This window comes from Populus euphratica, unplaced genomic scaffold (assembly GCF_000495115.2).
Source record: "Populus euphratica unplaced genomic scaffold, PopEup_1.0 scaffold383.1, whole genome shotgun sequence".
NCBI lineage: Eukaryota > Viridiplantae > Streptophyta > Magnoliopsida > Malpighiales > Salicaceae > Populus > Populus euphratica.
Window position 1 is genome coordinate 128827 of NW_011500175.1, and position 27094 is coordinate 155920.

General features: G+C 32.5%; 3 protein-coding genes and 1 long non-coding RNA gene across 4 annotated transcripts; 1 reads left to right on the forward strand and 3 right to left on the reverse strand.

The window, feature by feature from the left end:
* Window positions 1-5706: 5706 nt before the first annotated feature.
* Window positions 5707-7415, reverse strand: LOC105111429 (uncharacterized). The gene is made up of 2 exons (XM_011006772.1): window positions 6801-7415; window positions 5707-6364 (listed from the first exon to the last, which is right to left on the reverse strand). Exons 1-2 carry the CDS (start codon window positions 7284-7286, stop codon window positions 6278-6280), a joined length of 573 nt encoding a protein of 190 aa, XP_011005074.1. The 5' UTR covers window positions 7287-7415; the 3' UTR covers window positions 5707-6277.
* A 1298-nt stretch (window positions 7416-8713) lies between these two features.
* On the reverse strand, window positions 8714-13914 carry LOC105111432 (vegetative incompatibility protein HET-E-1-like). The gene is made up of 8 exons (XM_011006775.1): window positions 13508-13914; window positions 13256-13433; window positions 13017-13114; window positions 12291-12396; window positions 11832-12049; window positions 11071-11113; window positions 9857-10110; window positions 8714-9475 (listed from the first exon to the last, which is right to left on the reverse strand). Exons 1-8 carry the CDS (start codon window positions 13681-13683, stop codon window positions 9064-9066), a joined length of 1485 nt encoding a protein of 494 aa, XP_011005077.1. The 5' UTR covers window positions 13684-13914; the 3' UTR covers window positions 8714-9063.
* A 3446-nt stretch (window positions 13915-17360) lies between these two features.
* Window positions 17361-26589, reverse strand: LOC105111431 (V-type proton ATPase subunit d2). Its single transcript, XM_011006773.1, has 10 exons — window positions 26208-26589; window positions 25968-26088; window positions 25475-25582; window positions 25291-25393; window positions 19504-19584; window positions 19312-19397; window positions 19069-19128; window positions 18922-18970; window positions 18255-18389; window positions 17361-17780 (listed from the first exon to the last, which is right to left on the reverse strand). Exons 1-10 carry the CDS (start codon window positions 26386-26388, stop codon window positions 17649-17651), a joined length of 1056 nt encoding a protein of 351 aa, XP_011005075.1. The 5' UTR covers window positions 26389-26589; the 3' UTR covers window positions 17361-17648.
* Window positions 19591-24753, forward strand: LOC105111430 (uncharacterized). Its single transcript, XR_839603.1, has 2 exons — window positions 19591-21026; window positions 21798-24753. It is a non-coding gene; the product is annotated as an uncharacterized LOC105111430 (long non-coding RNA).
* Window positions 26590-27094: the final 505 nt, after the last annotated feature.

Genomic DNA, 27094 nt, shown 5'->3' on the forward strand with positions numbered 1-27094 from the left:
GAATAAGTTTATGATTTGTTTTTTATAATTTTCTGAAATTTAAGAAGAAAAACTGGTATATTTAATATTAGATCAGTATCTTACAATATAAGTCTACAATCTAAATATTAAATGAAACGGTTGGAGAATATGCAATGGATCTAAAAATAATTTTAAAATGATCCTTGATTTTTTCATAATTTTTTAGGAATTATTTGAGGTCTGTTTGGCAAAAGTAAAAAAAAAAAAAACATTGCTAGAAAATTGGTAGGGCATATTTGTCAAACACGCTTTCAACTAAAAATCAGAGACTAAATTTTTTCTTAATGTCTTGTTTAGTGAACATGTCTTAAGAAAAAAAAAATACACTTTTTCTTTGATAAAAATCAAACTCCTCACAAAGTATCATATTAAAAAGATAGGTTAGGCTCAATCCAGCCATGTAAGTTGGGCTTCCTAGCACGAAGGTCCAATCTCACAAACAAGGTTTGGAAACAAGAAAAAAGCATTAAAGATCAAATATTAATTTTTTTTTTTGCTTGAATTTGATTAAGAATACGAAGAACAATAAGAAATGAACTTGGAATACATAAATTTGATATGAGACCAAATTGCACAAAATTAAAGGCATAAAATCACACACAAAAATCATTCAAACTAGATTTTGAAGCTAGATCATCACCATAATCCAACAAAAGCAATGCTTATTTGATTTTATGCACAAAATAAAAAGATCAAAAGTCATAAAAACAATGTTTTTAAGCTTTAAAAACCTTAGATTAAAGACCAACAAGTATGCAAGTATATATAAGAACCAACAATTGACCAAAATGATACCAAAATCAAAGACTTAAGGAAAATTTCATGGCAAGAACATTAACCCAGAAAAGTTCGTAACCCATAAACCCAATAACATACTTAAGCCCATAAAAAAATACAATATAACCCAAAATAGCGATTAAACCTAACTTAAGCATAATACAACCTGCTTGAATCATCAAAACTAACAAGAAAAAATAAATAGCAAATATAGTAAGTAAGGTTAAGTAAAACAATGGGTAAAAATAACATTTTTTTAGGTAAAAAAAACATTGTTCTATTGGATAAATTCAATGTCTGATGCTTAAATAACATGTACACATCTTTAACAAACCTAGTAGGCTATCTTAAAACAACTTAAATAATAGGAACTTTAAAACTTAAAACACATTATTATTATTTAAAAAGTGATAATCTTAACATCAAAACATGTAAAACAATACTTTATACTAACATTTAACACTCCAATGAATATAATTAATCATTCAAACAAACTTCAAACAAAACACATACACACACATTATTAAATCATGTCATAACTAACCATTTGAAAAAGGTCAAATAAAGCATTAAATGCATCAAAATTAATAGCTAAAAAGAAAATGCATAATAGACCTCTATTACCAATGTTTAACAAGCATGATAAAAAAAGAGAGGTTGTGCCCAATATTCTACACCCTCTAATCAAATTTTGAGGATATACCTTGTAAAGAATGTATAGATTTCACCTTTAGATTCTTGGTTGCTTTTCCTTTTTATCTTCAACTACTTTCTACTCTTAACTAGTTTAGATTCTACTTTGATTTGGTACATTAATCCTTTGGTTTCTTTCTTAAATCAATTATAGGATTCCATTTCAACTCTTTAGGTATTTTCTCTACCTTTTCTTTTCCAGTACCCCATTTCATTTTCCTCAAAAAGCAAATACTATTTTATATGTAAATTCAAACCAACAGTTGCAAAACCAAGATGATTTTGCATAAAAAGTAGGTTGTTTATAGAAGATTCTTATCCATGCTTTCCTAACATTCTTAGAAAAACAAGTTATGGTTCTTTTTATTGTTTTATAGGCTTTCTATAACCAAGAAAAGGTAGCCCCAAAGCTTAGTTAATCATGTTACTTCTCTTTCTTGGTCATGATTGACTAAGTGTGCTACTTTGATGAGCTCATTGTGAAAAATTAAGCATAAATATGTCCTAGGTGCACCTGAGTCATGTAAAGGGGATGTATACCTTTAAAAGCAAACCATACTCGGTTTGGAGGTATAAAACTCCACATTTATTGCTTGGAAGATTGGTTATTGATTAGCTTAAATCTATCAATGTAAGACAGTTGATCAAAGACATGTTGTCTAATTTGTTGAAAAAAATAAAGTGTAAATGTTTGATGGTAATAGCTAAATCATTATGAAAGAAAAATTCCTTTGTCTATTAGTAGTGGTTAGAGCCTTTAAAATGGTCGGAGATGTCACATTCATTTGCATGAAGATAGCATTTTGATTAGCCTTCATAATCGGGGAAGACAATAAAATAGGGGCAAATGACATGTCACTCAATCTCTTATTAAAACTAAGTGACATGTTGTTTGCTTAAACCCAAATTAGGGTTTTTTAATTGGGATTTGAAAAAACTTTAATTTGATTTTTGTTGTTTTAATTTAAGTTCAAACATTCTTGATTGAGATAAAATTGACTAATTTTATGCAATGAGACCTTTGCCAAAAATCAATTGAGATCCTTTAAGTTTGTCACCTTTTACAGGGTATCGTTTGGTTTCCAGTTTATTCTATTTAATCTTTGATTAAGCTTTAAACTTTGATTTTCTTCAATCTAATCCCTGAAAAGGTTTGGTAAAGCCCAAATGTTGTGTGTTTTTTATAGAAAGGTCACTAGTCTTGAATTTTTTCAATTTTGCTCTTAATTAGCCTTCAAACTTCAAATTTCTTGTAATTGAACCCCTGATTACACCAATTAAGCCATTAAAGTTTCAAATTTACCTTTAATCTTTCAATATTTGCAATTGATTTGAATGAGGCATTCATACTTGATCTCTCTTTAATTAAGTCCTTGATTGAATCTTCAAAAGCTATTGAAAATTTAATTATGTCATTGAACTTAATTAATTGTTCTAATTTTAGGCCTAAATTGACTTTTAGACTTAATTTTGCTTAAATTACATTTTTAATTACATTTTTAAATTGATTTTAGACTTAATTTTGCTTAAATTACACTTAATTTTGCTTAAATTACATTTTTAATTAAATCAATTAAACCTATTAGAAGTTTAATTGAGTCCTTAAACTTATTAATTTTTTCTAATTTTGGTTAAATTAGCTTTCAACCTTCAACTTTGTTTTAAATTAATTTTTTCCTTTTTATCATGTCAAAATACCCTAATCTGGTTATTCTTCTAACATCTTGGTCTATTGTAGCTTAACTTTTGTTTTGAAAATATTTTGGGATTTTAAATTTTTTATTTCTTTGGATTCTTGAATAAAAATTATTTTTCATAAAATTATTTTAGAAATCCAAAATTGAGTTACGACAAAGACAACGAGATTTTGGATAGACTCGAATCAAATCAAGCTAACTCACTCAACCTATAACTTGGGTCAAAGCCCTTAGAGGTTTAATAACCTTATCTTTAGAAATTTATTTTTTATTTAATTTAATGGTAAATAATTTAAAAATAACATAGATAATATTAATTAAAATTTAAATAAAAAATTATGTAAAACAAAAAATACATAAAAGGGTATTAATTAAAATTAAAAAATGAAAAGAACATAAATGGTTATGCGTTGTTATGCCTAGCAAGAAACCCAAAAGCTCAGGCTCGAGTTGATTTCATTTTTCTTATGCTTAGGGGTTAATGACATACTTTTTTAAAAAAAAATGACTCGTTGTTTGTTACAACAAATGATGCATCATCTTAAATTTCAGTTTTTAACCATCACAAAGATAGTAAAAAAATCAAGGTCCAAATGTTTTGACCCTAAAAACCAATTTTTAGATTTGTTTCACATGATAATACTTTAAAACATCCAAAGAACCACGATAAACTTATTTTTTAAAACAAAAATCAACTAAATTGAAAAACAAATAACAAACATCAATATACTTTTTTCAACATGTTTATAGAAAAACATAACCACCATTGAACTTTTCGAGAGAAAATAAACCTTTTAGCATCAAGAATGACCTTTTCCATCGCTGAAATATGGCCAAAATAATATTTTCTCTCCTCTGATATTTTTCAATAACCCTATCTACTCCCTTAAATCTAGGGACTAATATGTAAAGAAATGAAATTTTAAACTAAAACATAAAATAGAAAAATTACAAGTACCAAAAAAAAATTGTAAAAAAATTCTTAAGGTAAATTTTTAAGAAAAGATGATGACAATATAGTGATATAAAACGGGATGCATGCTTGTTTTATTATTGAATTTGATCTTTAAATTTTCAATTTTTGTTAGCCAACAAAACTTAATCTTATCTTTCCATATAGAACATTAATCTAATGTCGAAACATCTATCTCAAGAATTTTATAGGAAGCTATTCAAAATAAATTATGAGCTTGAACTCTTATTGAACCTAATTCGTAAATACCTAATTAAAAAAATAAATAGCTAAAAAAATCCAAATCACTATTCTAGTAAACAATAATTTATGACGGAACATGTAATGAATTCAGCCAATCTTTTATTTTTTTGAATTATAATGTAGTTAAATGTGAGTTTGTATTATAGATATTAAATTGTATATATAATAAATTATTTTATATATAGAAGTTACTTTCATATTATATAAATATATTTTTGATGCAGACTTCTTGATCACATGGTCAATCGACCCCAATAAAGTAAATAATAACTTAGAAAGTTAAAAAACAAGTTTGATAGAATCTTGACCAAAAGGTAAATTATGCATCTAAGAACCAAGGCATTGAAAAAGAACTTGGATTCAAAGATAACTTTGTATATAAAAATCATAAATATGTGAATGACATCACGAAACCGGTTAATTTTTGATAAGTCAATATATGATCTTTTTTCTTATAAAAAAGCATTGTTTTGCCAAAAAAAAAAATTCACTTTTATTCTTGAACTTGTTACCCAAATAGTCTCCTTTAACTATTATTAATGGATCTCTTTTGGGTTATAAGTTAATGAACCTAAACTAATAATCAACTAACATAACTAGAATAAACCCAAATTAAAAATAATTATTAATAAATAAATTAAATAGATAAAAAACCAAAGTCTTTATGCTAAAATTTCTTAATATAACCCGAATTTTCAATTTCCGTATATTTTTGGCATATTTCAATCATGACTTTAAACACTTCATTTTCTCTCGTATGGATAAATCATTGAGCGTATTATATATGGTTGAAAAGCTTGAGATGTAATTTCCAGTCCAAATTAAATCACAATAATATTCTACATGTAATTTTATATTTGTCTTAAACAGTATATGAAGATCTAGTCTAACATATTTAACAATACTCGTTTAATAACTTTGATCATCTGAAATAATTTATTTCTAAACACTAGCCTAATAATTTACCAAAACATAATTTCATGTGTCTAGTATTTTCCTGTAAAATTTCAGCTTCATCTATGATTCAAGAAATATATATAATCACATAAAACTAGTGAAAACTAGTGAGCAAATATTTTAATATCAAATTTAAATAACGATTTATACCAAATTCTATATATTATTTAAACATATTTGAATAAGGAAAAAATTGATGAAAAGGAGAGAATCTCCAAAACTACTGCCGTTCTAAAAGTTGGCTCAAAGAGATTTTAAGGAAACTGACACTGCAGTTATCATAAGAAAAAAAAACTCCGATGCTGAATTTGCATTTATATTAAGAGTTTTGGGATGCGAAGAAAATCAAACTATCACTGAATTTGCATTTAGTTGATCTTGCAAATGTCTGATTTTTATAACTACATCCAAGTTCATTACTTGCAGTAGTCGTCTTCTTAACACATGACAGCATTAAACATGAAGCCAATGCTAGGGAGATGGAACTGGAATGCACAGCGATGGAGAGGTAATTCTATGTATTTCCTGCCGTTTAAATGTGAGCTACTTACTTATCTCTGTGTCCTGGTTGCATACGATACATAGGGATTGGATAAAACAAGTTTGAACAAGTGATCATAAAACATATTAGACCCTATAAGCACTCTTCCATTCTTGAAATTTGAAACTGTTTGCTGATGATAAGAGCCCAGGTAACTAAAAATGATCGATGAAACAAGCTTGGACAGTACATAGTTGCTTATATCCAACTGAAGGAGCTGATTGAAACTAGTCCACTCAGCAAATCAATATTCATGATTCTAGCAGCACGCACGCTCATGTATCAGTACTCGTTTCTCCTCTTCACATAATTTTTTAAGCAGCTGTGGAGAATTCCTGAACTACGTACCGTCAGCTTTCATGTAAGATCGATCAGTCAACCAACTCGGATGACTGCAACCTTGCGACGCGACAATAACATTTCTTTCATTTGTGCAATTTGGAGCGAGAGCTGGCTAATAGTCTGCAGAATATTAATCATGTCAAGGCAATCAAGCATGTAAGAAAGCATGCGTACGGAAAGCACAACTTCACAGCACCATGTGTTCTTTAGGAGTACTTACCCAGCTATGAATTTTGCTTGCAAAGCCAAAAATATTGTCTAGAGGATAGCCAAAATGTGTGTGTTTCATAAATAGCCACTCCTACTAAACATTAGCTTTTCTCACTAATGAATCTAGCATCCAATTCCTAGGTTTCTTTACTGTCACCACTCCCCACTAATGGCATGCGGCAAAAAACAAAAAAAGTGGCAAGTTCCCTGCATTATTCTTTATTCTTAGTAGTGAATCCGAGCAACAGGGCCTCGCGATTTAGGTTAGGTATGCTGCTTCCAAACTAATGCAAATAGGCATCCTATATGCTTAGAAATTCAAGAAAAAACGAGGAGAAAGGGGAACCTGGTCTTTCTCTCTGAGACGAAGGATGAGATGATTCTTTCTCTCTTCCTGGATCCATTTACTCCACCTTTGGAACCTGGAGAATAGCAACACTGCTGCTACCAATACAGTAAGCGAGGCAATTGAGCGAAACCCACCTCTGTAAATCACATAATAATGAACTCTGCTTGCTATCCAAAATCCCCCGAACCTTAAAAGCTTCCCAATTCCATTTCGCTCCACTTGTGGCGCCATGGAGTCAGACCCGGCTATTTTCTCAGCTTTCACATTACATTCAGCACTTGAACATGGTTGGCCAGGAATAGTTTGTGACTCCGGTGGTGGCTGTGGGATTTGAAGGCCTTCATGGTTGCTTGGAGGGAAGATACAGGGGTCGGCCTGAAGATGGTTCTTGTTGTCTCCAAAAGCAACCATTTCCCATTCTCTTAATTGATTTGTTGGGCATTGGATTTGTTCCCATTCATTGAAGGATTTGTCACCTTCCATTGCTGCCTCTACTTACCAACTAGGCTGGGATTGTATGAGCTGTCAGAAGAGTTCAGCAAGGCAAGTTTTTATTAAGTTTGCACTGTGCTCGAGTGGATAATTGGTTCATCGGTGGATTTGATTTTCTGGATGATAAATTCATGTCTTTTTTTTAATTGCGGGTGTCCTGTATAAATATATAGGCTAATTTTTCGAGGTTTTAAAGTTGATAATTATATAAATTTTAATGATTCTAAAATTTATGATATTTAAACTAGTAATTTTTAAAAAAAAAAAATTAAAGTCTAAATAATTAAATTACACCCATTAAAATTATATTGCTTATTTAATAAAGACATGAAGATATAGAAGGATGGATATCACATATAAAATGTGATGAGGTCATTTTCAATCCAGTAGTGTAGATTCGAAGATAGAAATTGGATCAGAGATAAAATTATTAATTTTCTTGTTTTTGATAATTTAATTCACTTTTTCATGATGAAAATCCCTCCCTATAAATGGTTTTTTTTCCTACCTATTTAAAGATTTTTTGATAATTAAATTAGAATTAGGTAAGGAAAAATCAACTACTCCTCTGAGTAAAGGTTTTTCTTTAAATGTAGAATTGTTATGGTTAAAGCGACGAGAAAAAAATTTAAATCTGGCACATTTTAATTTAAATTCATGTCAGATAAAATATATTTAATTTATCAAAATAAAATATATTTGATCCATTAAAAAATATCTTAACTCAACTCAACGTTCGGCCGAGTCTTACTCAAGCCCATCGTGGATGATAGATTCCCTATCTCACCAGACTACAAGCATCCAGGCATAGCATTTAGTTAAAGTCCAAGAACAATAGGTTACAACCCTCTCAAAGACAGCTTTTTGAAAAGCAATTTTGAAGAATCAAACAAAAGGCCATAAATACTGATGCATCAGTGTGGTTCCTACAATATCTGCTGAGGAAATAGAAATATCTAAGAAAAGGGTATGAAGTAGAGTAGATTGTCAAATGCTGGTAAAATAATATCATAGATCACGACAGCGAGTGGCCCCAGTAGAGAATGGCAGCCATACCGCACAGTGAGTTATCACCTTCAAACACAAGTAGAGAAGAAAGGGTTAAGCTTCAAAAGAGAAGAGTGAAAAGGAAAGGAAATGCAGTGAAGAAGTCCTCCTTCTCGTATTCCATCAGCCATGATTTGTAAAACGTGCCTTCCATTTTCTTAAACCAAAAGATGGCGAATACACGCCTGAAATGAATGGCCGGCAAATTGAGTTAATTACCACTGCTGCCATTGTAGCATTCGTGATGTTTTCATTAATCAGTAAAAAGAAAAAAAGAAATCTGCCTGGCACAGCTCTGCTTGAAAGCACAGCTGCTAGAGCAGAAGCAAAAACAAATGCAGAGGAAAAATTATCACAGGGACATCACGTGAGGAGGCATCTGTGCCAATGCATCACATTAAATGGATTACTCACACTTTAAATTCAACGTTGTTTTGTTTCATGGAGGCATGACTCTGGTGAGACTCCCAGAGGCCATCTGCATCCTTCCTCATATTCCATCACAAATCAACGTAAAACCAGTTCTTACAGCCCTAAAACAGCCTCTAAAAGTCGTATTCGGAACAGCCCCTAGGGCTGTCCTGCATCACTACATTAAACAAACCCCATTGCATTTCTTCTATTCACAAGAAAAGCTCACCAATGACCTAAGCACAAATCAGAGAATCATTTTGATAACAAAACCTCTTGCTGAGTTAAGAGAGAAAATCCACTCATCTATCTAGCTAAATGCATCACCATGGATATAAGATTGTGGATCCCAAAACTTGGAAGCAAGCACATCTTCACGTTTTGAAACAGCACAGGTAGCATTGGAGAAGTCCCTGAAGCATAACAGTCCATGTTCTTCACCATAGCTAGCAGTGACAATCCGTGTCCCATTCACAGCCATGGCTGAACACCCCATGCCAGAGCTGCTACTTGCAGCATCAGAAGGACAGCAAATAAAGGAATTTGTTTGTGCGCCAGTGTCAGTCTCCCAAACATTAATGTAAGAATCCCCAGGCCCCCCTGTAACTATTTTGTATGGATCCATGTGCACCATTGCCACCGGACCGGTGTGCCCATCTAACTCAGCTACTGGTTCTGGTTTCAGAGTCTCTTGGTTTATCCTTATATCCCAAAGCTTGGCTCTGCAGTATTAAAAAGTTTTCAACAGATAAAGATTCACAACATGGCACACATATTAGGTGCTATGAATATGGCAAAGTGAGGAGGTAGCATTTGATTATTATAGTCTCTACTGCATGGGCTGACCCATTAAAAAACAAAAGAAGCCAACAAGCTATATAAGAATCTCATTTTGGGTTCAAAAGAAACAGCATAAGTCACAGATCATTAGGGAGTTGAAAACTTGGCCATCCAAAGAAAAATGAATTAATACAGTGTGGTGTAAGCAGCACAAAATTTTTTTAGTTTGTCACAAGCAAGCATTGACACCTAATTGAATAACGACAACAGCCTATTAACAAACTTGTAAAAGGTAAATGAATGCTTTCCATAAAATGCCTTACTTGTCATTTCCACCAGTGCAGATCAAGGGCTTTGAAGGCACAATGGAAAATGAACACAGTTTTGGTTGGTAGATAGCAACAGTGGTAACCTTTTGCATTGTCCTCAAATCAATTGCTACGACAGAGGAACCAGCAGCCACATATAACAATGATTCACAGCACTTCACATCAACGGGTGCGCCAGGCACAGAAGTCATTCCAACACAGCATGACGAACGAACAGCAGATGATGTTGTGGTATCCCAAACCCTAACCTATTAGGATCACCAGAGACATCAATGATCAATCAATATCCAGAAAACAAAACAGCAGAACAATCAAAGATTCTAAGTAAATTATGGGCTGGGCCATTTTCTACCAAGTTGAAACATGATATATTTCCCAGGATAACCATCATAATGTTTTAGGTGACATCGCAATCCATGTCTGGTACCAGTCCATGCACTAATCAGAATATGCATCTAGAACATCAACAAACAGGGGCAAGCCTGATTATTTTTTACGCCACAGGATTCACCAAAAATAAAAATTTGGAACAATGAACTGCCACAAGTTCAACAACCCTACAGTATATTAAAATAGCTGCTTGTCCTAACAGAACAAAATCCTTCGTAAAATATCTTCATTTCACCTGAGGCATCCACCAGTTTGACCATAAGCATTAGATATAACAGGTACCAACTACAGAATTCAGTGAGAAAGATTATATTGTTCACTTGCAAAGAAGTTGAAAACCACAAGGCCATAGACAATAATAAGATTCAAAAGGCAGTATTAGCGCACACAGTTGCCATCCATTACACTGACGCATATAGTAATTTGTATCAATTTTTTGCGTACTCCTAAGCTTAAGTATTTTGGGGCAGGAAAAATGTATTTTTCAGTTTCGAGTGGGCCACTATGCATCAACATTAAAATGTTGTTCTAAAGGGCTTTAGGGTGAAAACGATTTCTAGGGGAACCTATATTTTGTCCATAACCTATTAACCAGTTCTCAATTACATCCCAAAAGAAAGATCTTCCAATTATGTCCCTGATGTTTCAAACATTCTTCAACCACGTCCCCTTGTCCATATTTGCAAAATTCAAGCTTACTTATGACTCTCATAGTTTTGAAAGGACAACTAAATAAAAAACAGAACTTGTCTATGCAATCTAGACAGGTGAAATAATAATTCAGACAATGAGGCACTCAAAAGATGAAAAAAGAGTACCTTGGAATCTTTTGAGATGGTTGCCAAAAGAGATGTTGTGTGCCTGAAGGAAATATGGATTAGTGTCATTATGGGAGAAGATAAATAAGATGCTAGGCACCACACGAAGTAGTTGCTGTGAACCCAGATAAATAGAGATAATGTTTGCCAAAAGCTTTCAAGAACTTTGGATGGTTACTCATTACTAAACCATATGTGATCCTTTTCAGTCACCAAAACAAAGCACAACACCATTAAACCATGTAATCTATCAACTTTTCTTTTCAGCTATGAAACTGATAATTTTTGTGAGTAAAACTGGCACAGGCCATAAAATCAAACCACTAACAAGGAGAAATAAACCACCAAAGGTTATATTTGGTCAAAACTAGAACCTCAAACCAGTCAATTTTCACAGAAGCTATCACTTCTTACTAGAGAAAATCAACCATGAATACAGCAATGATCAAAATTAAATTCAAATAGGAGAATGCATCCCCTTTCTTCAGTGTTAAAAAATATATATAAATGTTAACTGACTAGAAGTTGCTTCTTCTTCTTCTAAAGGCATGATAACCTCAACACGATTCAGTGAAATCAGAAGAACTAAAAAATAAAACTGAAAGAAAAAGATTTGCAAATTTGTTTCCTCCCTCCAATCTTCATAGTAGCAAGTTAACAAGACTGAACAACTTTGAAGATATTAGTGAAAACAACAAAAGGCTAAAACTTTAATTTCTTCTAGTTTTCATTAGATGCTATATTAAGAAACCAACTCATACCCAGCAACTGACATCAATTTAATAGGCTTTTCATGTCCGTAAAGTGTAGCCTTTAAAGTATGTTGGCCACGCTTTCCACTTGAACTGAGGGACCAAAGTCGAACTGTACCATCCTCCCCACCGCTCGCCAATACTTTGGCACTGCCATCGCCTAATAATTTATCAGACAAGGTCAAAACAGGACCGTTATGACCTCTAAAACACTGTTGGCAAGAACCCTACAGAAAAGCACGAGACCAATAAAACAATATCATGTAAAATCGACAAAACATTCCTCTGTTTGTCAATAGAAACTTACAAAACCAGCATAGAACAGGAACTACTGATAATTTATGTTGTCCTAAAGTTTCTGATCAGTTGAAAGCATGCATGACCTAGTAAGAATTTGGTAACAAGAGAGCTACAAATTGAACAGTCTCACTTTGATGAAAAATTAGCAACATCAAAATTCATGTGTACCTTCCACCAGAGACGAATTGAATGGTCACAACTTGAGGTTACCAAAACATTTTCCTTCCTTTGTGTCTCACTTCGAAAGAGAGAGGTTTCACTAAGGGGAAACATTCTGCACACATCATTCTTCATATCTCAAAAAACAATCGCACAAAACTCCAGTTCAGTTAAAATGAACGTTAGCATAACAATAAAATTTCCAAGTAAGCATTCCAACTATCCAAACTCACTCCTCTCTATTTACACCCACAAACCAAATTCCTCGTCACACACTAATATTCCTTGCATCAGTCGGATCCAAAGAAACACTTCAGCCCACCCAACAATACAGATTCTAGCTCTGTTTATGTTTTGAGGGAAAGGAATGGAAAGGAGAGTAAAGTAAAGGAAATTAAGTCACCTTCATTTGTTTGGATGCTGAAATTATGAATTGTAAAGAAAACAAAGGAAAGGAAGGGAAATAAGGAGAAAATAAATCTTTGACAGAATTTTGCTAATTATATCCTCTAAAAAATTGTTTTCTTTTCTTTTCCAGCAATATATCCAAACAAAGAAAACTAGATTTCTCTAGCTTCTCTTAAATCAACCAAAAGATACTTGATTTCCTCATTTTAATTTCTCTTATATTCCCTAGTATTTTTTTTAGCTGCCCAGCATACTTAAAACAGCTCCTCAAATGTACCCAGGAACAAGTTTAGAAATGGCAAAAGAAAGCCCATCAGAAAGTCTAACCTCATACAAGTGATTCTTGCATTATGATCACTCAGCGCTGTGACACCGTCTCTTCCATTTAAAAAGCTGTCAATATTTGTCATTTGTACCAAGGAGCCCTAAACAACCAAGAAAAGGTTACAACACAATGAATGTCATAAAAAAAAAAAAAAAGGGGTTGATAACACTCATAATTACAGCGCCCCCCCCTCCCCCACCGCCCAAAAACAAAAACAAAAAACAGTGATGGGTTAATATACCTGGGAAAAGGTAATATCATTCTTGTCCAAAATGATATGATCAAAAGGTTTGGCATCTGTAATGTACAAGTCAGCAACCAAAGGATCAACAAACTTGAATTGCTGAACCGCAACACGTCGTTTTAGATATGCCTCTCTCAACCCTGAAGTTTGTAACAATTCGTCTGGCCAATGCTCCCTGCATGTACGCATTCATTCAAACAAACAAAAGCTGTAAATAAAAAGAAGAAAAGGGAAATGGATTCTTGAAACCTGAAGCGGTGTTGCCAGATGGGATCAGAATAAGCAACGCGTTTGAGGGATTTGCAGGTCGTGGCTAAATTGGAGATGTCCTGAAGGGACAAGTAAGTGGCACAGTGAGCCAGTGAGTCCTCGTTCAAATCCGTAATCCTGGTTGTTGCTGTTGTGCTTGATGGCTCTGCTTCCATTTTTTCCAGCTTTCTTTTGGCATAAAGAAGATTAACAAAATCAAGATTGGTATTAGCAAAGCCGGCTCTCCTTCTTGTTAGTGTGCACACAGAAAACTTGTGATTGATTTCCCTCTGTTTTTTTTTTCTTTTTTTTAACAGAAGCAAGAGGCAACTATTTTGTGTCTGAACCTTTAAGATTTTCACTTCTGCGTGTCTCAATTCTTCTTCTTTTTTCTTTTTTCTTAAAATAAAATTACATTCAATGATGAACAGATGTAACTGCTTCGCAGCATTTGAATAGAGATGGACTCGTTAGTGGGCTTGGCCCACGCTTCGCAGCATTTGAGATCAAATTTTAATTTAAGAAAACAAATAATGAAATTGCAAGTGTTTTAAACGTTTTTTATATAAAAAAATTTAAATTGTAACTTAAATTTAGATTTATCATTAAATGTATATATAAATAAAAAAATTATTAATTCCAACTACGACTGTATTAGAAAGATATATTATGCAATATGTTTATAAGCCAGGTTGTGTTTGATAAAATGTTTTTGAGATTATATTTTTATTTAATTAAATAATAATAAAAATAAATATATACAAGAAAAAATATTTAGGGAAGAAAAAAAAAACACCTGTTAATATTATAAAAAAAATAGTATAATTTTATTTAAAAAAAAAGTAAAAATCAATAGATATTTTATTGAAAAATATCATTTTTTTAAAAGAATAATAATTATCTTAATTAATCTCAAATAAAATTAAAAACCACAAGGTTGGACATCCTACACATATATTTAACTAATCTAATTTAGTGAATTTCAATTTATACCAAAAACAAATAAAAAAATAAAAGGTTAAAAAACAAAGATTATAAAAAATCTAGCACTCAAACATGGGCTGACAATAAGTCTTGTCCATTAAAAAATAAGGACACACACACACAAACTATCAGGAGATATCTTTGAGTGTTTTTTTTTTGTTTGTTTGCTAAACCAAGGGGCATATATTTTATTGAAAAAAATAAAACAAATGACACATTTATTAGTTTATATGTTTTGTAATCAATCGAGTAGTTATATATATCATTGACTTTATTCATGTAAATATATTTAATTTATTAATAAAAATTTATTTATTTTTAATATTCATCAAATATTTAATGTATGAATCTAATATTTAATTAATAAATATAAAGTAAAAATAAATTTTATAATTATAAAAATTTCATTACATCAAAGCATTGTTAATAAATGTTTATGTTTAATGCTTTATTAAAACTAAATATCAATTAAAGTTGTTGGGACTAATATATATTATGCTATTTTTTATGAAAGGAAACAGTTGTTCTTATAAGTTGAGATATGAGGAATGCCTAAAACTAATATGTTAGTACTTATAAGATGACATGTATATTAAATTGACTTACATGAGAATTACATATGAAAATATCATTTATGTCTATAAAAAAACTAATGTTATGTCTATGTAAGTGATTTGTAGAGCAAATATCACTAAGTTATTTTACTTATAAAATATTATGTTTTGATCATGCTACATGTGTCTTAAATAAGGGTAACAAATAGACAAATATTATGTATAATATTAACTATATTAATGTATTTAAGTAATTAAGAGAGAATTCATCATCTTAAATGAATTAGGAAAAGTGTTTCATTTGTTCTCAAATAGTATTGATTGTAAATCTTTATGCAAAATGAAATAAAATTTTAAAAGAGTTTCAGATCTTGTTTTAAAAGTTAATGATTATAGTGTTGAAAAAAAATATAATTGATAAAGTGGATACACTCCTCATTATAATATATAAACCATAATATTGTTGATAAAGAGATAATAATTACATCGAGAAACTAATAATTGAAATGTTAAGTCAAATCATGTATGACTTTTTAAAATTTGAGGGATTATGAAAAATTGTTATATATTGTAATTGATCTTCAAATATAAATCAATCAATTGTTTAATTAACCTGCATGAAAGTTATCTTAACATGACCCAATTAACTTGACAAATCTAAAAGAACACAAATGATTAGTAAAAAGCATAGTTTAGATTAAAAAAATAAATTAAAGATGGGCATACTTTTATTTAAATATTGAGACAAATATATTAGATTGATTTGGGTTTTATAATTCAACTTGCTAAACCCATAACCTGGATCATGCATTCCACTAAGTTTAACAATATTAAATTTTTATTTTAAACTAATGATATGATAATAAAGCAAAACACTCATAAAATTGAGTTTCAATCAAATAATAAAATATTTATTTGAAATTGTAATAACCTCTTAGAAAGCAAATTAAAAAAAATTATGAAAATAAATTTCAAATCAACCAAAATTTGAAGAATGCAATTGAAATAAAAAAAGTAACAAAATTCAATCAAAAGAAAAAAAAAATGAAAAATGGAGTTTTTTTTTTTAAAAAAAGCTTGACTGAGTGGGTCAACCTAGAAACCTCCAAACCAAATTTCTTGTCTAATTTGAATTTAAAATTAACCTGGATATAAGTTGCCTTAAAATGGCTCAGTCGACTTGGCTTATCTAAAAAGAATCCAAACAAGTAAAAAAAATAATTTGACTTTGAAAAAATTCAAGATGACATCTTTTTTTTCAATATTGAGACAATAATATATTAAATTTACTCAAGTTTCACAGCTTAACCTATCAAACCTGCAATTTAGATCATGAACACCATGAAGTTTAGCAACTTTATTTTTTTAACTATTTTTTACTTGATGATACAATAACAAAGATAAATATTCATAAAATTGATCACCAACTAAATATCGAGATATCTGTTTGAGATTATAATAACTTTATATAAAATAAACCAAAAAAAATTATAAAAAAAAATTCAAAATCAATAAAATATTAAAAAATAAAATTAAAAAATAAAAGATTACAAAGAATTCAATTACAATAGATGCTCAAAAAATTAAATATCAACCAGCTTTGAGAGCTTTTGTTTGAAATAATAATAATATCATAATAAATAAATTATAAAAAATTATAAAAAATAATTTAAAATTTATAAAAAATTAGAGAATAAAATTAAAAAAAATTAATAATTTTTTTTTTGTTAACAGACAGTGAAGGAGTTCTTTTAGTACAGAAGGTAATTTTCCGGGCATTTTCCTTTGTGACCTAGCAGTCGCTACTGCAGGTAATCTCATTTGAAAATTAAGGTTAGGCTACGAAGCAGGTGAATCGAATGTAAAGTACAAGTTGGATTGAATATACTTGTATTATATAAATATATTTATAGAATATTTAATTTTTTTTCCTTAATATAATAATTTCACCTTAATATTGAAAACAATTACATATATAATATTTATTGTTTAATATATATATATATATATATATATATATATCTTAAATAATAAATATTATTTATGTAATTGTTTTCAATATTAAGGTGAAATTATTATATTAAGTATATATGTATATATATGTATTATTTTTTATTAATTAATAAATAATAAATATCTATTAGATACTCATTTCTTGTCCATGTCAAGAAATCCAATGGCCGTACCCATTTTAACGCAGTGGATCCTCATTTATCCACAGATGCTCAAATCCTCCATTCATTCATGCAAGTTTGAATTACTTGTATAATTCCTCCTCCCACTAAAAAGATACTATAAACTCCAAACATCAGAAATTCAACTATAGCATAAGTATCAGTCGTCTTGCACCATGCTAAACAAAGTCATTTCTCCACAACCATTAATATTGTTGAATACTGATACATTATTTGTGCCTCCGAATAACAAATAAAGTATTTTTCATTTTGGGAATACAAATAAAACATATTTCACCACTTATTTTAACCCACATCTCCAAACAGTATAACTAGGCATGCTGATCATCAACAGCGTCATGGAAAGGCAATTTACAGTGGATTATCCAAAAAGGCCACATGTTTCATTCCTAATGGCCTGTAAAGCAACTAAAATATGAAGACAACACTGTCATGAACTCTAGACTTCTGATTCTGAGCCACACATTCAGATATCCACATCAGATTCCTGATCTCCTGCTCCCTCAATCTTATGTATGCAAAGAAGACTGCATAATGGAACTGCAGACCAAAGAAGACATAAAGCAATTCATGACGCAAAAGAGGACAGCAGGAATTAAATGAACTAGAGAAGGGGACTATATGAATGCCACTGCATGCTAGGGCTACTTCAGTTAGGTTCTTTTTAAGGAAAAAAAATCAATAGATGAGAATTGTTGTAAAATCGAGGGTTATTCATGAGCAAAATACTGTTTCCAGAATGTAAAATCGCTCAAATTGAAAACTACAGGAAAAAAAAAAAAAAAAAAAACAAAACAAAAGGAGCCATAAAAAATAAGCCATGCTCTTCCTTGCAATATAACGCTCAAATTGAAAACTACAGAAAAAAAAACAAAAGGAGCCATAAAATAAGCCATGCTCTTCCTTGCAATATATGAATCTACTTTGAACAGACAAGATAGATGGGGCCAAAAGAGGGGGTCATCTTAGAATATGGAATCAGTGTATATGCCCTACTCAGCCACCAGTACAAACCTGTTGCTCAAAAGCTAAGCACAGCCTCTTCACTTCTTCTTCGTAAAATGCTTTGTCAAGCAGCTGACTCTCACCATACGACAACTTGGCAAAGATTGACTGATAAGGAGGATATTTTTCCATGACACCACGAACCTGCAATGGCAAACAACCAGAAGACCCAGAATCACGATATATGTTATATACATCATTCTAGGAAATAAAGCAAAAACAAGTCAAAGACAAAAACACTTGTGTCAAGCAACTATTTATAGAGAAATCCTTCATAATTTCATTTTACCCACTCATCACATCAAATGATCACAAAGACAGTTGAAAAAAATTCACTATATGACCTTACAAAGTTTTGAAAACAAATTAATGTTACAAGTTTCTTCTTGAAAGATTCAAAGACCAATAAGAGCACAACTATTTGGCCGAGTAACACAGAGACATCAAATAGATCTCAACATGGCCTTGATGAAAATTGAATTGAAACAAAAATGAATGGCAGGATTTCCTATAAACATGTTTATTTACATGTATCTTCCAAAATGAATAATCATTAACATAAGCCAACCATTCCAAAAACAACCAAGCAGGTAATTTCAATCCACATAATCATTCAGTTCTATATAAGACCCCATTTAACAACAGCTTACTAATCATTCATAAATCCATAACAGACCTGATCCAAATCCTCACAGACAGCAAGTTCCTCATGTCCATAGGGGTAACTGTTCAATGAAAGCACAAGCTCATCAGAGTGACGCATTACAGAACAGCAGAAATTATAGAAGGCACATCAAGAATCAAGCATCAGAAAATAGCTTACAGCAAGCCAAAATTTGAGTACAGCTTCCTACGATCCTCCCGAGTCAGCTCAGTGCCAATGCTGAACATAGCAAACAAATCAATGACATCAGAATGGATGGAAGGTAAATTTAACAGTTAACCCCTCCCCCCCCAAAAAAAAAAAAAAACTGGGAACAATGACATCAGAATGGATGGAAGGTAAATTTAACAGTTAACCCCTCCCCCCCCAAAAAAAAAAAAAAAACTGGGAACACTAACAAACCTATTTATGGTGATATTGACAGCCCTTCTGTCAGCCTCAAAGGAGAGGAGGTCAGACATGATCTCAGCTGTGGCACCTCCAAGTTTCTAGTCAAAGATCACATTAAGTTTAAGTTTATAAGAAAAGAGCAAAAGGCAGAACTTCATATATACCAGAAAGAGATTTCATTATCCTTCTTGTGGGTAAGCTAACCTGACAAAACCTGTAAAAATCCTCAAGATATGCCTTGTAAAGGGTATTCCTCATAATTTCAATATTCATGTCATCCAAGTCCTAGAAATGCCAAAGCAGAAAATCCAGAAGATATAAAAACATAAAGATGTTAATAGAAACAATCAAATATTCATATCACCTCACAAAAAAGATCCTACTGCCACCTTCGCTGTCAAGGACCAATTAGGAGGCACATGTGAGCATACATACAAGTTAACAACTAGGTGTTAATAAATTCGTTACAATGTTAATCAGGTAACAACATATGGTCTTTAATAGGCCAAAATCATCTTGTTTGTCAATGTTTATTGGTCAATAATTTTAATTCAACAGCATCACATGACACAGGAGTTTTCGGATTACCAAATATTTTTCCTAGGTTATTTTACTTTTCTTATTTAGTTGGAATCCCAATGATAGTTAGATTCTATATTAGCCCTATAACCTTAAAAAATGATTCCTTTTCCTGCAAGGATTAGGATTAATGCCTAGAATTAGTATAAATAGGGTTGTCTAGCTTATTTTTCAGACATTTATTATGTTATTTTTAATCATTATACGTTTTAGAGGTTCTCTACAGACCCTAAACCTATTTTTCTAGTTCCAACTTCAATTTTCTTCTAGTTTTAGCCAAAGATTCTGTTCTTTGCTGTTTTGAGTGGGTTTCTCTTCCCATGCTAATTCAAGTTTGTATCAGACCATAAAAGATCCTAGATTTTTTTAGGTTTTGATCCTAAACCATGGCTGGATGTGCTAGATGTTGTGGATGAGGAAATCAAGATCACCGAGTAGATATGGCTGCACCGAGACAAGAAATTGAAGAATTGTCATGGGAGCCCAAATGGAGAATTTGGAAGGCAACCACAACCCCTTGGACATGTCAGAAGGTGATCTTGAAGGTGAACATGTTGATGAGGTGGACAAAGACCCTTTTCATGATGCTGGAGTAAGAAGTAGATTTGAAGAGTGTTTTAGCCCATGACCTTGATCTGAATGGAGGAATTAAGATAGACGTTGCTGATTTTTATGAAAAGATTCATGTAGAGGGTTATTTAGATAGGGAAGCTAGCTTGAATAATTATTTTGAATGGAAAACTATGGCTGAAGCTAGGAAAGTGTTGTTCGTTAAGCTTAAATTGAAGGGCGCTGCACTTCAACAGTGGAAGAGAGTTGAAGAGCAGCACGCACAGCAAGGTAAGGCTAAAATCGGCAGCACTTGGGAACATATGAAAGCAAAATTGTGCAAGCAATTTTTACCACCTGATTAAACAAAGGAGTTGTATGGGAAATTTCATTTATTAAAACAAAGAAGCATGTCTGCAGAGGAGTATATGACTGAATTCAACAACCTTTCAATTCACATAGGGCTGAATGAGGTAATGAGCGACGTCGTGCTATCTAGCTGGCTTGAATCAATCTATTAGGGATGAAATGGGAGCGGTTCAATTATTTAGTCTTGAAGATGCATGGCAGCATGCATTGATGGATGATATGGTTACATGGTGTCAGGAGGCCAGTGTTTGGAAGACCATGGGATTGTGCAAAGCAGTGCTAGATCTGTTCAGAGTGTTAAGGATGACCAAACAGCTCTTGGAAACAGTCAAAAGGCATCAATTACCAGCCATCCTAGTGGGGGGGGGGGGACTTTGACAACCTTGATAGGAGTGAAAAGAGGAAACGTTTGATGAGGTTTGGGGCTCCAAACAGTTCTGGATCTACTTTTCCTAAGGCTGGCAGCAGCTCCCAAATTTGATGTTTCACTTGTGGAGAAAGGGGGCATAATTCTTATGATTGTCAGAGTTAAGGGTGAATTTACCTGAGCTAGAAGAACAAGAAGATGATGTCGTATCACCTATTTATGATGAGTATGTTGAAGAAAATGAAGAAGATATTTATCCAACAAAGGAATCTTTGGAGATTCAAAAAGTGATAACCACAGACCATGAGGAAGAGGAAGATTGGAGGAGTAGCATCTTAGAACCAATTTATGATGTTTCTTCTGATGATAAGCAAGAAGACAAAAACAATGAACACAATGATGATGATGCCACTAAAAATCTAAAAGTTGAGCATAAAGAGAATATCATAGTTATAGATCCACAAAAGAGATTCACTGGGTTAACTTATAATGATTCTTTTTACTTCCTGAATGATACCATCTCAAGGATAGGATATTACAAAGATTCTAAGTTGGGAAGACATGTTGATGATGCAAATCCATGCCATACAGTCTACTGTTTTGAAGACGAATGGATGAGAGGTGAAATCATGAGTAAGAGTTCATATTGCTACATTTAACCTAAGGGAGCTAAGGCTGTTATTAAATGTTGTCATACAGTTGAAGTTTCGAAAGAACAAAGGATGGCAAGTCTTGGTTGGACATCCACAAGAGATCAAGGAAAGAATGTTTTCAACTGAAGGGTTTTTGTTTTTTTTTGTTTTTTTTAAAACCTAAGGGAACTGGCATAGGAGCTTTTGGAAGAATAAATATTTGTCCTTAGTGATTTTACATTTTTTTTTTTAATTAAGTTTAGGAATCATAATGCTAGTTAGAATCTATATTAGCTATATAACTTTCAATAAGGATTCTTTTTCCTATGAGGATTAGGATTTAGTCCTAGAACTAGAGTAAACAAGGTTGATAGGTTATTATTCAGACATTTTTATATTATAATCAATCATTATACATTTGAGAGGTTTTCTACAAACCATGAACCTATTTTTCTGGTTCCAACTTCAATTTTCTTCTAGTTTTAGCCCTAAGTTTCTGTTCTTAGCTGTTTTGAGCAGATTTCCATTCACAAACTACGTCAAATCAAATGATATTCTACTTACATGTGAAACTAAACAACGATAAATGTCAAAATTCTACTTATGACTTGGAGTTCTATGCATTGGTGAGAACCATATGACCATTGGGAACATTATTTTGGCATCTTGAGTTCATAGTTTATTATAATCATCAAGCATTAAAATAATTAAATTCAAAGAAGAAGTTGAATGACTGTCATGTTAAATGGAGTTCTTTTCTTGATCAGTACAGTTTTACTTTGAAATACAAGACTGGTGAATCTAACAAAGTAGCTCCTGGGTTAAGTAGGCAGCCTTCTCTATTAGCTGTAATAAGTATGCAAGTTGCGGGGTTCAATGAACTCAAAACTAAGTATGAAACAGACCCCTATCTCAAACTGATTTTGGAGAAATTAAAAGGGCCAACAAGTTTGGATCAGTTACCATATAGGTTGCATTAAGGTCATATATTCAAAGGCAATCAATTATGTATTCCAAAGGGATCATTGTGCGAACAAATAATGTTGGAGCTTCATGGTAATGGATTAGGTGGTTCTTTTGGTAGAGGCAAGATTTTGGCAATGGTGATATATTGTTATTATTGACCACAAGTGTATAGAGATGCAGTTACGTTGGTAAAAGATGTTCTGGGTGTCAATTCAGCAAAGGTACTAAATAAAACAATGGTTTGTATACTCCTTTGCCAATACCAAAAGCTACATGGATTCATTTGAGCATGGACTTTCTCTCGGGAGTTTCAAAGACAGCAAAGGGATATGATTCTATTTTTGTTATGGTGAATGATTTTCAAAGCTGGCACACTTTATTCCATGTTTCAGAACCTCTGATGGTACATATATTGCTGATTTATTCTATGGAGAAGTCATGAGATTACATGGTGTACCTTCTTCAATTGTTTCAGATAGGGATTTTAAGTTTATGGGGCACTTTTGGAGGACTTTATGGAGGAAAATGGGGACTGAATTGAAATATCCCAACACTTATCATCCTCAAATAGATGGCCAAACTGAATCTATTAATAGAAGGTTGCGAAATTTTCTGAGATGTCTAGTTGGAAATCACATGAAGAGTTGGGATTTGGTTATTCCTCAAGCTGAATTTGCTCATATCAATTCAATTAATAGATCAATAAAGTAGACACCATTCAAAGCAGCATGTGGACTCATGCCACAACACGTTCTTGATTTGGTGTCATTACCTCCAGAAGCTAGACTTAGGAATGACAGTGTGGCTTTTTCGGATGAAATTAGAAGGGTTCATGAAGATGTAGGGAAAGCTTTAAAGGCTAGCAATCAATCCTATGCCACTGCTGCAAATGAACATCACAAGATCAAAGAGTTTGAAGAGGGAGATTTGGTACTTGTACATTTAAAGATAGAAAGGCTTCCTACGGGAAAATATCATAAACTCAAGTCAGGTAAGTTTGGGACATGTAAAATATTAAAGAAAAATAGTTCCAATGTCTATTTTATAGTGCTGCCATCTGAATAACAGGTCAGTAAAAAATTTAATGTTTGTGATCTGTTTCCATTTGAGGGATTTGATGGAGAAGCAGCTCAAGTTGCAAAGAAAATGGTTCAACCACCATAGGTGCAACAAGATGTTATCGAAAAGATTTTGGGCCAGGTAAAATATTAACGAAAATTAGTTCCAATGCCTATTTTATAGAGCTGCAGTCTGAATTACGGCTCAGTCCAATCCATAATGTTTGTAATCTATTTCCATTTGAGGTATTTGATGGAGAAGCAGCTGAAGTTGTAGAGAAAATGGTTTAACTACCAAAGGTGCAACAAGATGTTATAGAAAAGATTTTTGGCCATGTAAAACATTAAAGAACATTAATTCCAGAGACTATTTTATAGAGCTACAGTCTGAATTACAGATCAGTCTGATCTTTCACGTTTGTTATCTATTTCCATTTGACGGATTTGATGAAGAAGCTACTGAAGTTGCTGATCAAATGGTTCAACTACAAAAAGTGCAACAAGATGTTACTGAAAAGATTTTGGGCCATGTATACTATTAAAGAAAATTAGTTCCAATGCCTACGTTATAGAGCTGCCTCCTGATTTATAGATCAGTCCAATCTTTAATGGATGTGATCTATTAACATTTGAGGGATTTGATGGAGAAGCAACTGAAGTTGCAGAGCAAATGTTTCAACTACCAAAGGTGCAACAAGATGTTATCAAAAAGATTTTGGATGTCAAAGAGGTCAAGTCAAGATGAGGTAGACAGTGCAAGCAATTTTTGGTAAAGTGGTTCAGTAAACCAGCTAGTGAGAGAACTTGGATGGCTGAAGAAGGGTTGAAGAAGGCTGAACCTGAGTTACATGATGAATCCGTGAAGGTTTTCTCGCCTGAGTCAAGTTTTCCAATCCGAGGGGATTGATGCAGGGATTTCTGGATTATTAAAAAAATTTCCTTTGTTAGTTCCTTAGTTATTTTACTTTTTTTATTTAGTTTAGGAATACTAATGCTAGTTGGATTCTATATTAGCTATATAACTTTCAATTAGGTTTTTTTTTTTTCCCATGAGGATTAGGATTTAGGCCTAGAACTAGAATATATGTGGTTGCTAGGTTATTATTCAGACATGTTTTATATTAAATAATCAATCATTATAAGTTCGAGAGGTTCATTGCAAACCATAAGCCTATTTAGTTCCAACTTCAATTTTCTTATAGTTTTAGCCAACAATTTTCTGTTCTTTGTTGCTTTGAGTTGATTTCTCTCCCCACACTAAGTCCTCACACCCATCAACAAAACAACATGGTAGCATAATATGTGACTGACAAACAGGAATGAACAAGTTGTCGATCATTTGAAGTTGCCATAAAAGCCTATTTTATGCTACACAACAATGTATGAAAGATTTGGCGCAGAAGTGAATATCACAACTGCGAGAATCAAAAGAAAATTAGACGCGAGACAAGCAAGGGATGCTGTAACATACATCTGATGTGATGCACTCTGAGAAATATGGTGCCAGGGGTGTGTCAACAAGCACCAATCTGTAAAGCTCTCGCATATTCTGAGCAACAGCCAGGGTGGCAATACTGGGGGCAATACAAATAGAAATCACGAAAGGTTCCATAAATAATCAAGTCTAAAAGGCAGCACAACGTAGGATAACAAACCTGTCAAACATGCCCAAAGGATGGCACTTCTCCAATAGCTCCTGAACATCTCTCTCATGCAAGGTTCCGGTTACAATCAAGACAACATTGTCTATCATGTGACCATATCTGGTCAAAACAGAAGAACGACAAGCGTTAGCCTTCTCTGCCTATTTCTAGAACAATTAAAAAACATGAAACCAACCTCCTAAATTAACAGTATGCACAACGAATTGCCCTAATGCAGTGCCCACCTGTTTCCTAGAAGGCAAGTTGGGTACTGCTGACGAAAGTAGCAAAAAGTAGACACTATGCTGATCGATTCAAGACTAACCTTAACGAAATATATATATACTTACACGAAACTCTTTATTGAAACGCAATATGCAACAGTAACCTCATATCATATTTCAAAGCACATGGTGGATCTATCTATAGAGGAAAAACACACACTCAAAGATCTTAAGAGACAAGGAAACCAAATAAGTAGAAGGAACAAAGGGTGTTGACATACGTGCAATACTCCAAGAAGGTGGATAAGGGCTCTGTGGCTTGGGTTAGCATGTGCTTGTACTCATCAACTAATTTCAGAGTGCATTTCTCCACAATAGTAATGGTATGCAACGGAGAAGGTTCTGCAACAAAAAATTAGAATTATAAAAATCACAAGATAAAAGAAAATCATCAGATCTCTTCAACTAATTACAAAATTGAAGTAGATAGATCACAATAAAAACAAGAAGACTGCACTGACCGTTTTGAAGATAGGGACCGTACTCGGTAGCAGAGAGATGCATCTTGATATCATCAAGGGTTTCACACTGGCAGAGATTGTTGTAATCAGATGCTGTTAAAAGCCCTGATCTGTGCCCCCTCACGATGGCTTCCAAGTACCCTCCATGGATGTTGAATGTCATGGCCTCGAATCCGTACATTTTCAGACCCGGATAGATCCTTTTCAATTATAATTCCAAATATTTGTGGTTAGTTCAGGACCACGATGAACAAGGTGAAGAAGAACCAGAGGGCAGGCTCTCCTTGTAATCAAATCTTGAAAGATCAAAATGTCTTGTTTTTCCTCCCTTTTTGTGGTAATGACAGGAAGGACAGTGCTGCCTGGTTTTTGTGTTTATTTATTTATTTATTTTAAATGATAATTTGATCTGTTTCTCTTGTTTATTATTATTATTGGGCTAGCCAAAATGCACTTCTGGATTTATGGACTGGAAACGATGGGGCTCTTGATTCATAATTGGGCTTTGAGCCCGTATTTCTACATTCATATAATTTAATCATCAATGATATTTGTTACTTTCCATTATAAATATGCTAATGTGAATAAGTATATATGAAATGTTTGTATTTAATAAGCTTTTTTATTTCATATTTACACTTATTTTTTATTTATATTTTAGCACCTATACTCGTAAATTTGATTAATAAAGTATGTTTATTAATAAACAATGGAAAGATATTGATAATAATTTCGAAAAACTTCATTTATAATAATACCAATGTTATACATGATCCTAATCCCACCATAAAAACATTTTTTAACCACTTATAAGTATATTTTTTCACCACTCTTTATAGTGTGAGCACTAGATTATTACTTTATATCATGCATGCCACAGGTTGAGT

What these genes read in the sequence shown, in the direction of transcription:
- LOC105111432 (XM_011006775.1), bottom strand. Translation starts at nt 13,683, where the DNA reads ATGGAAGCAGAGCCATCAAGCACAACAGCAACAACCAGGATTACGGAT. An exon ending in ATCTGGCAACACCGCTTCAG is followed by an intron (nt 13,434 to 13,507) that starts GTTTCAAGAATC and finishes GCGTACATGCAG; the next exon opens with GGAGCATTGGCCAGACGAAT. An exon ending in GCAAGAATCACTTGTATGAG is followed by an intron (nt 12,397 to 13,016) that starts GTTAGACTTTCT and finishes TGATGTGTGCAG; the next exon opens with AATGTTTCCCCTTAGTGAAA.
- LOC105111429 (XM_011006772.1), bottom strand. Translation starts at nt 7,286, where the DNA reads ATGGAAGGTGACAAATCCTTCAATGAATGGGAACAAATCCAATGCCCA. An exon ending in GTCTCAGAGAGAAAGACCAG is followed by an intron (nt 6,365 to 6,800) that starts GTTCCCCTTTCT and finishes AATATTCTGCAG; the next exon opens with ACTATTAGCCAGCTCTCGCT.
- LOC105111431 (XM_011006773.1), bottom strand. Translation starts at nt 26,388, where the DNA reads ATGTACGGATTCGAGGCCATGACATTCAACATCCATGGAGGGTACTTG. An exon ending in ATTTTTACAGGTTTTGTCAG is followed by an intron (nt 19,398 to 19,503) that starts GTTAGCTTACCC and finishes ATCTTTGACTAG; the next exon opens with AAACTTGGAGGTGCCACAGC. An exon ending in TCTGTGAGGATTTGGATCAG is followed by an intron (nt 18,390 to 18,921) that starts GTCTGTTATGGA and finishes TTGCCATTGCAG; the next exon opens with GTTCGTGGTGTCATGGAAAA.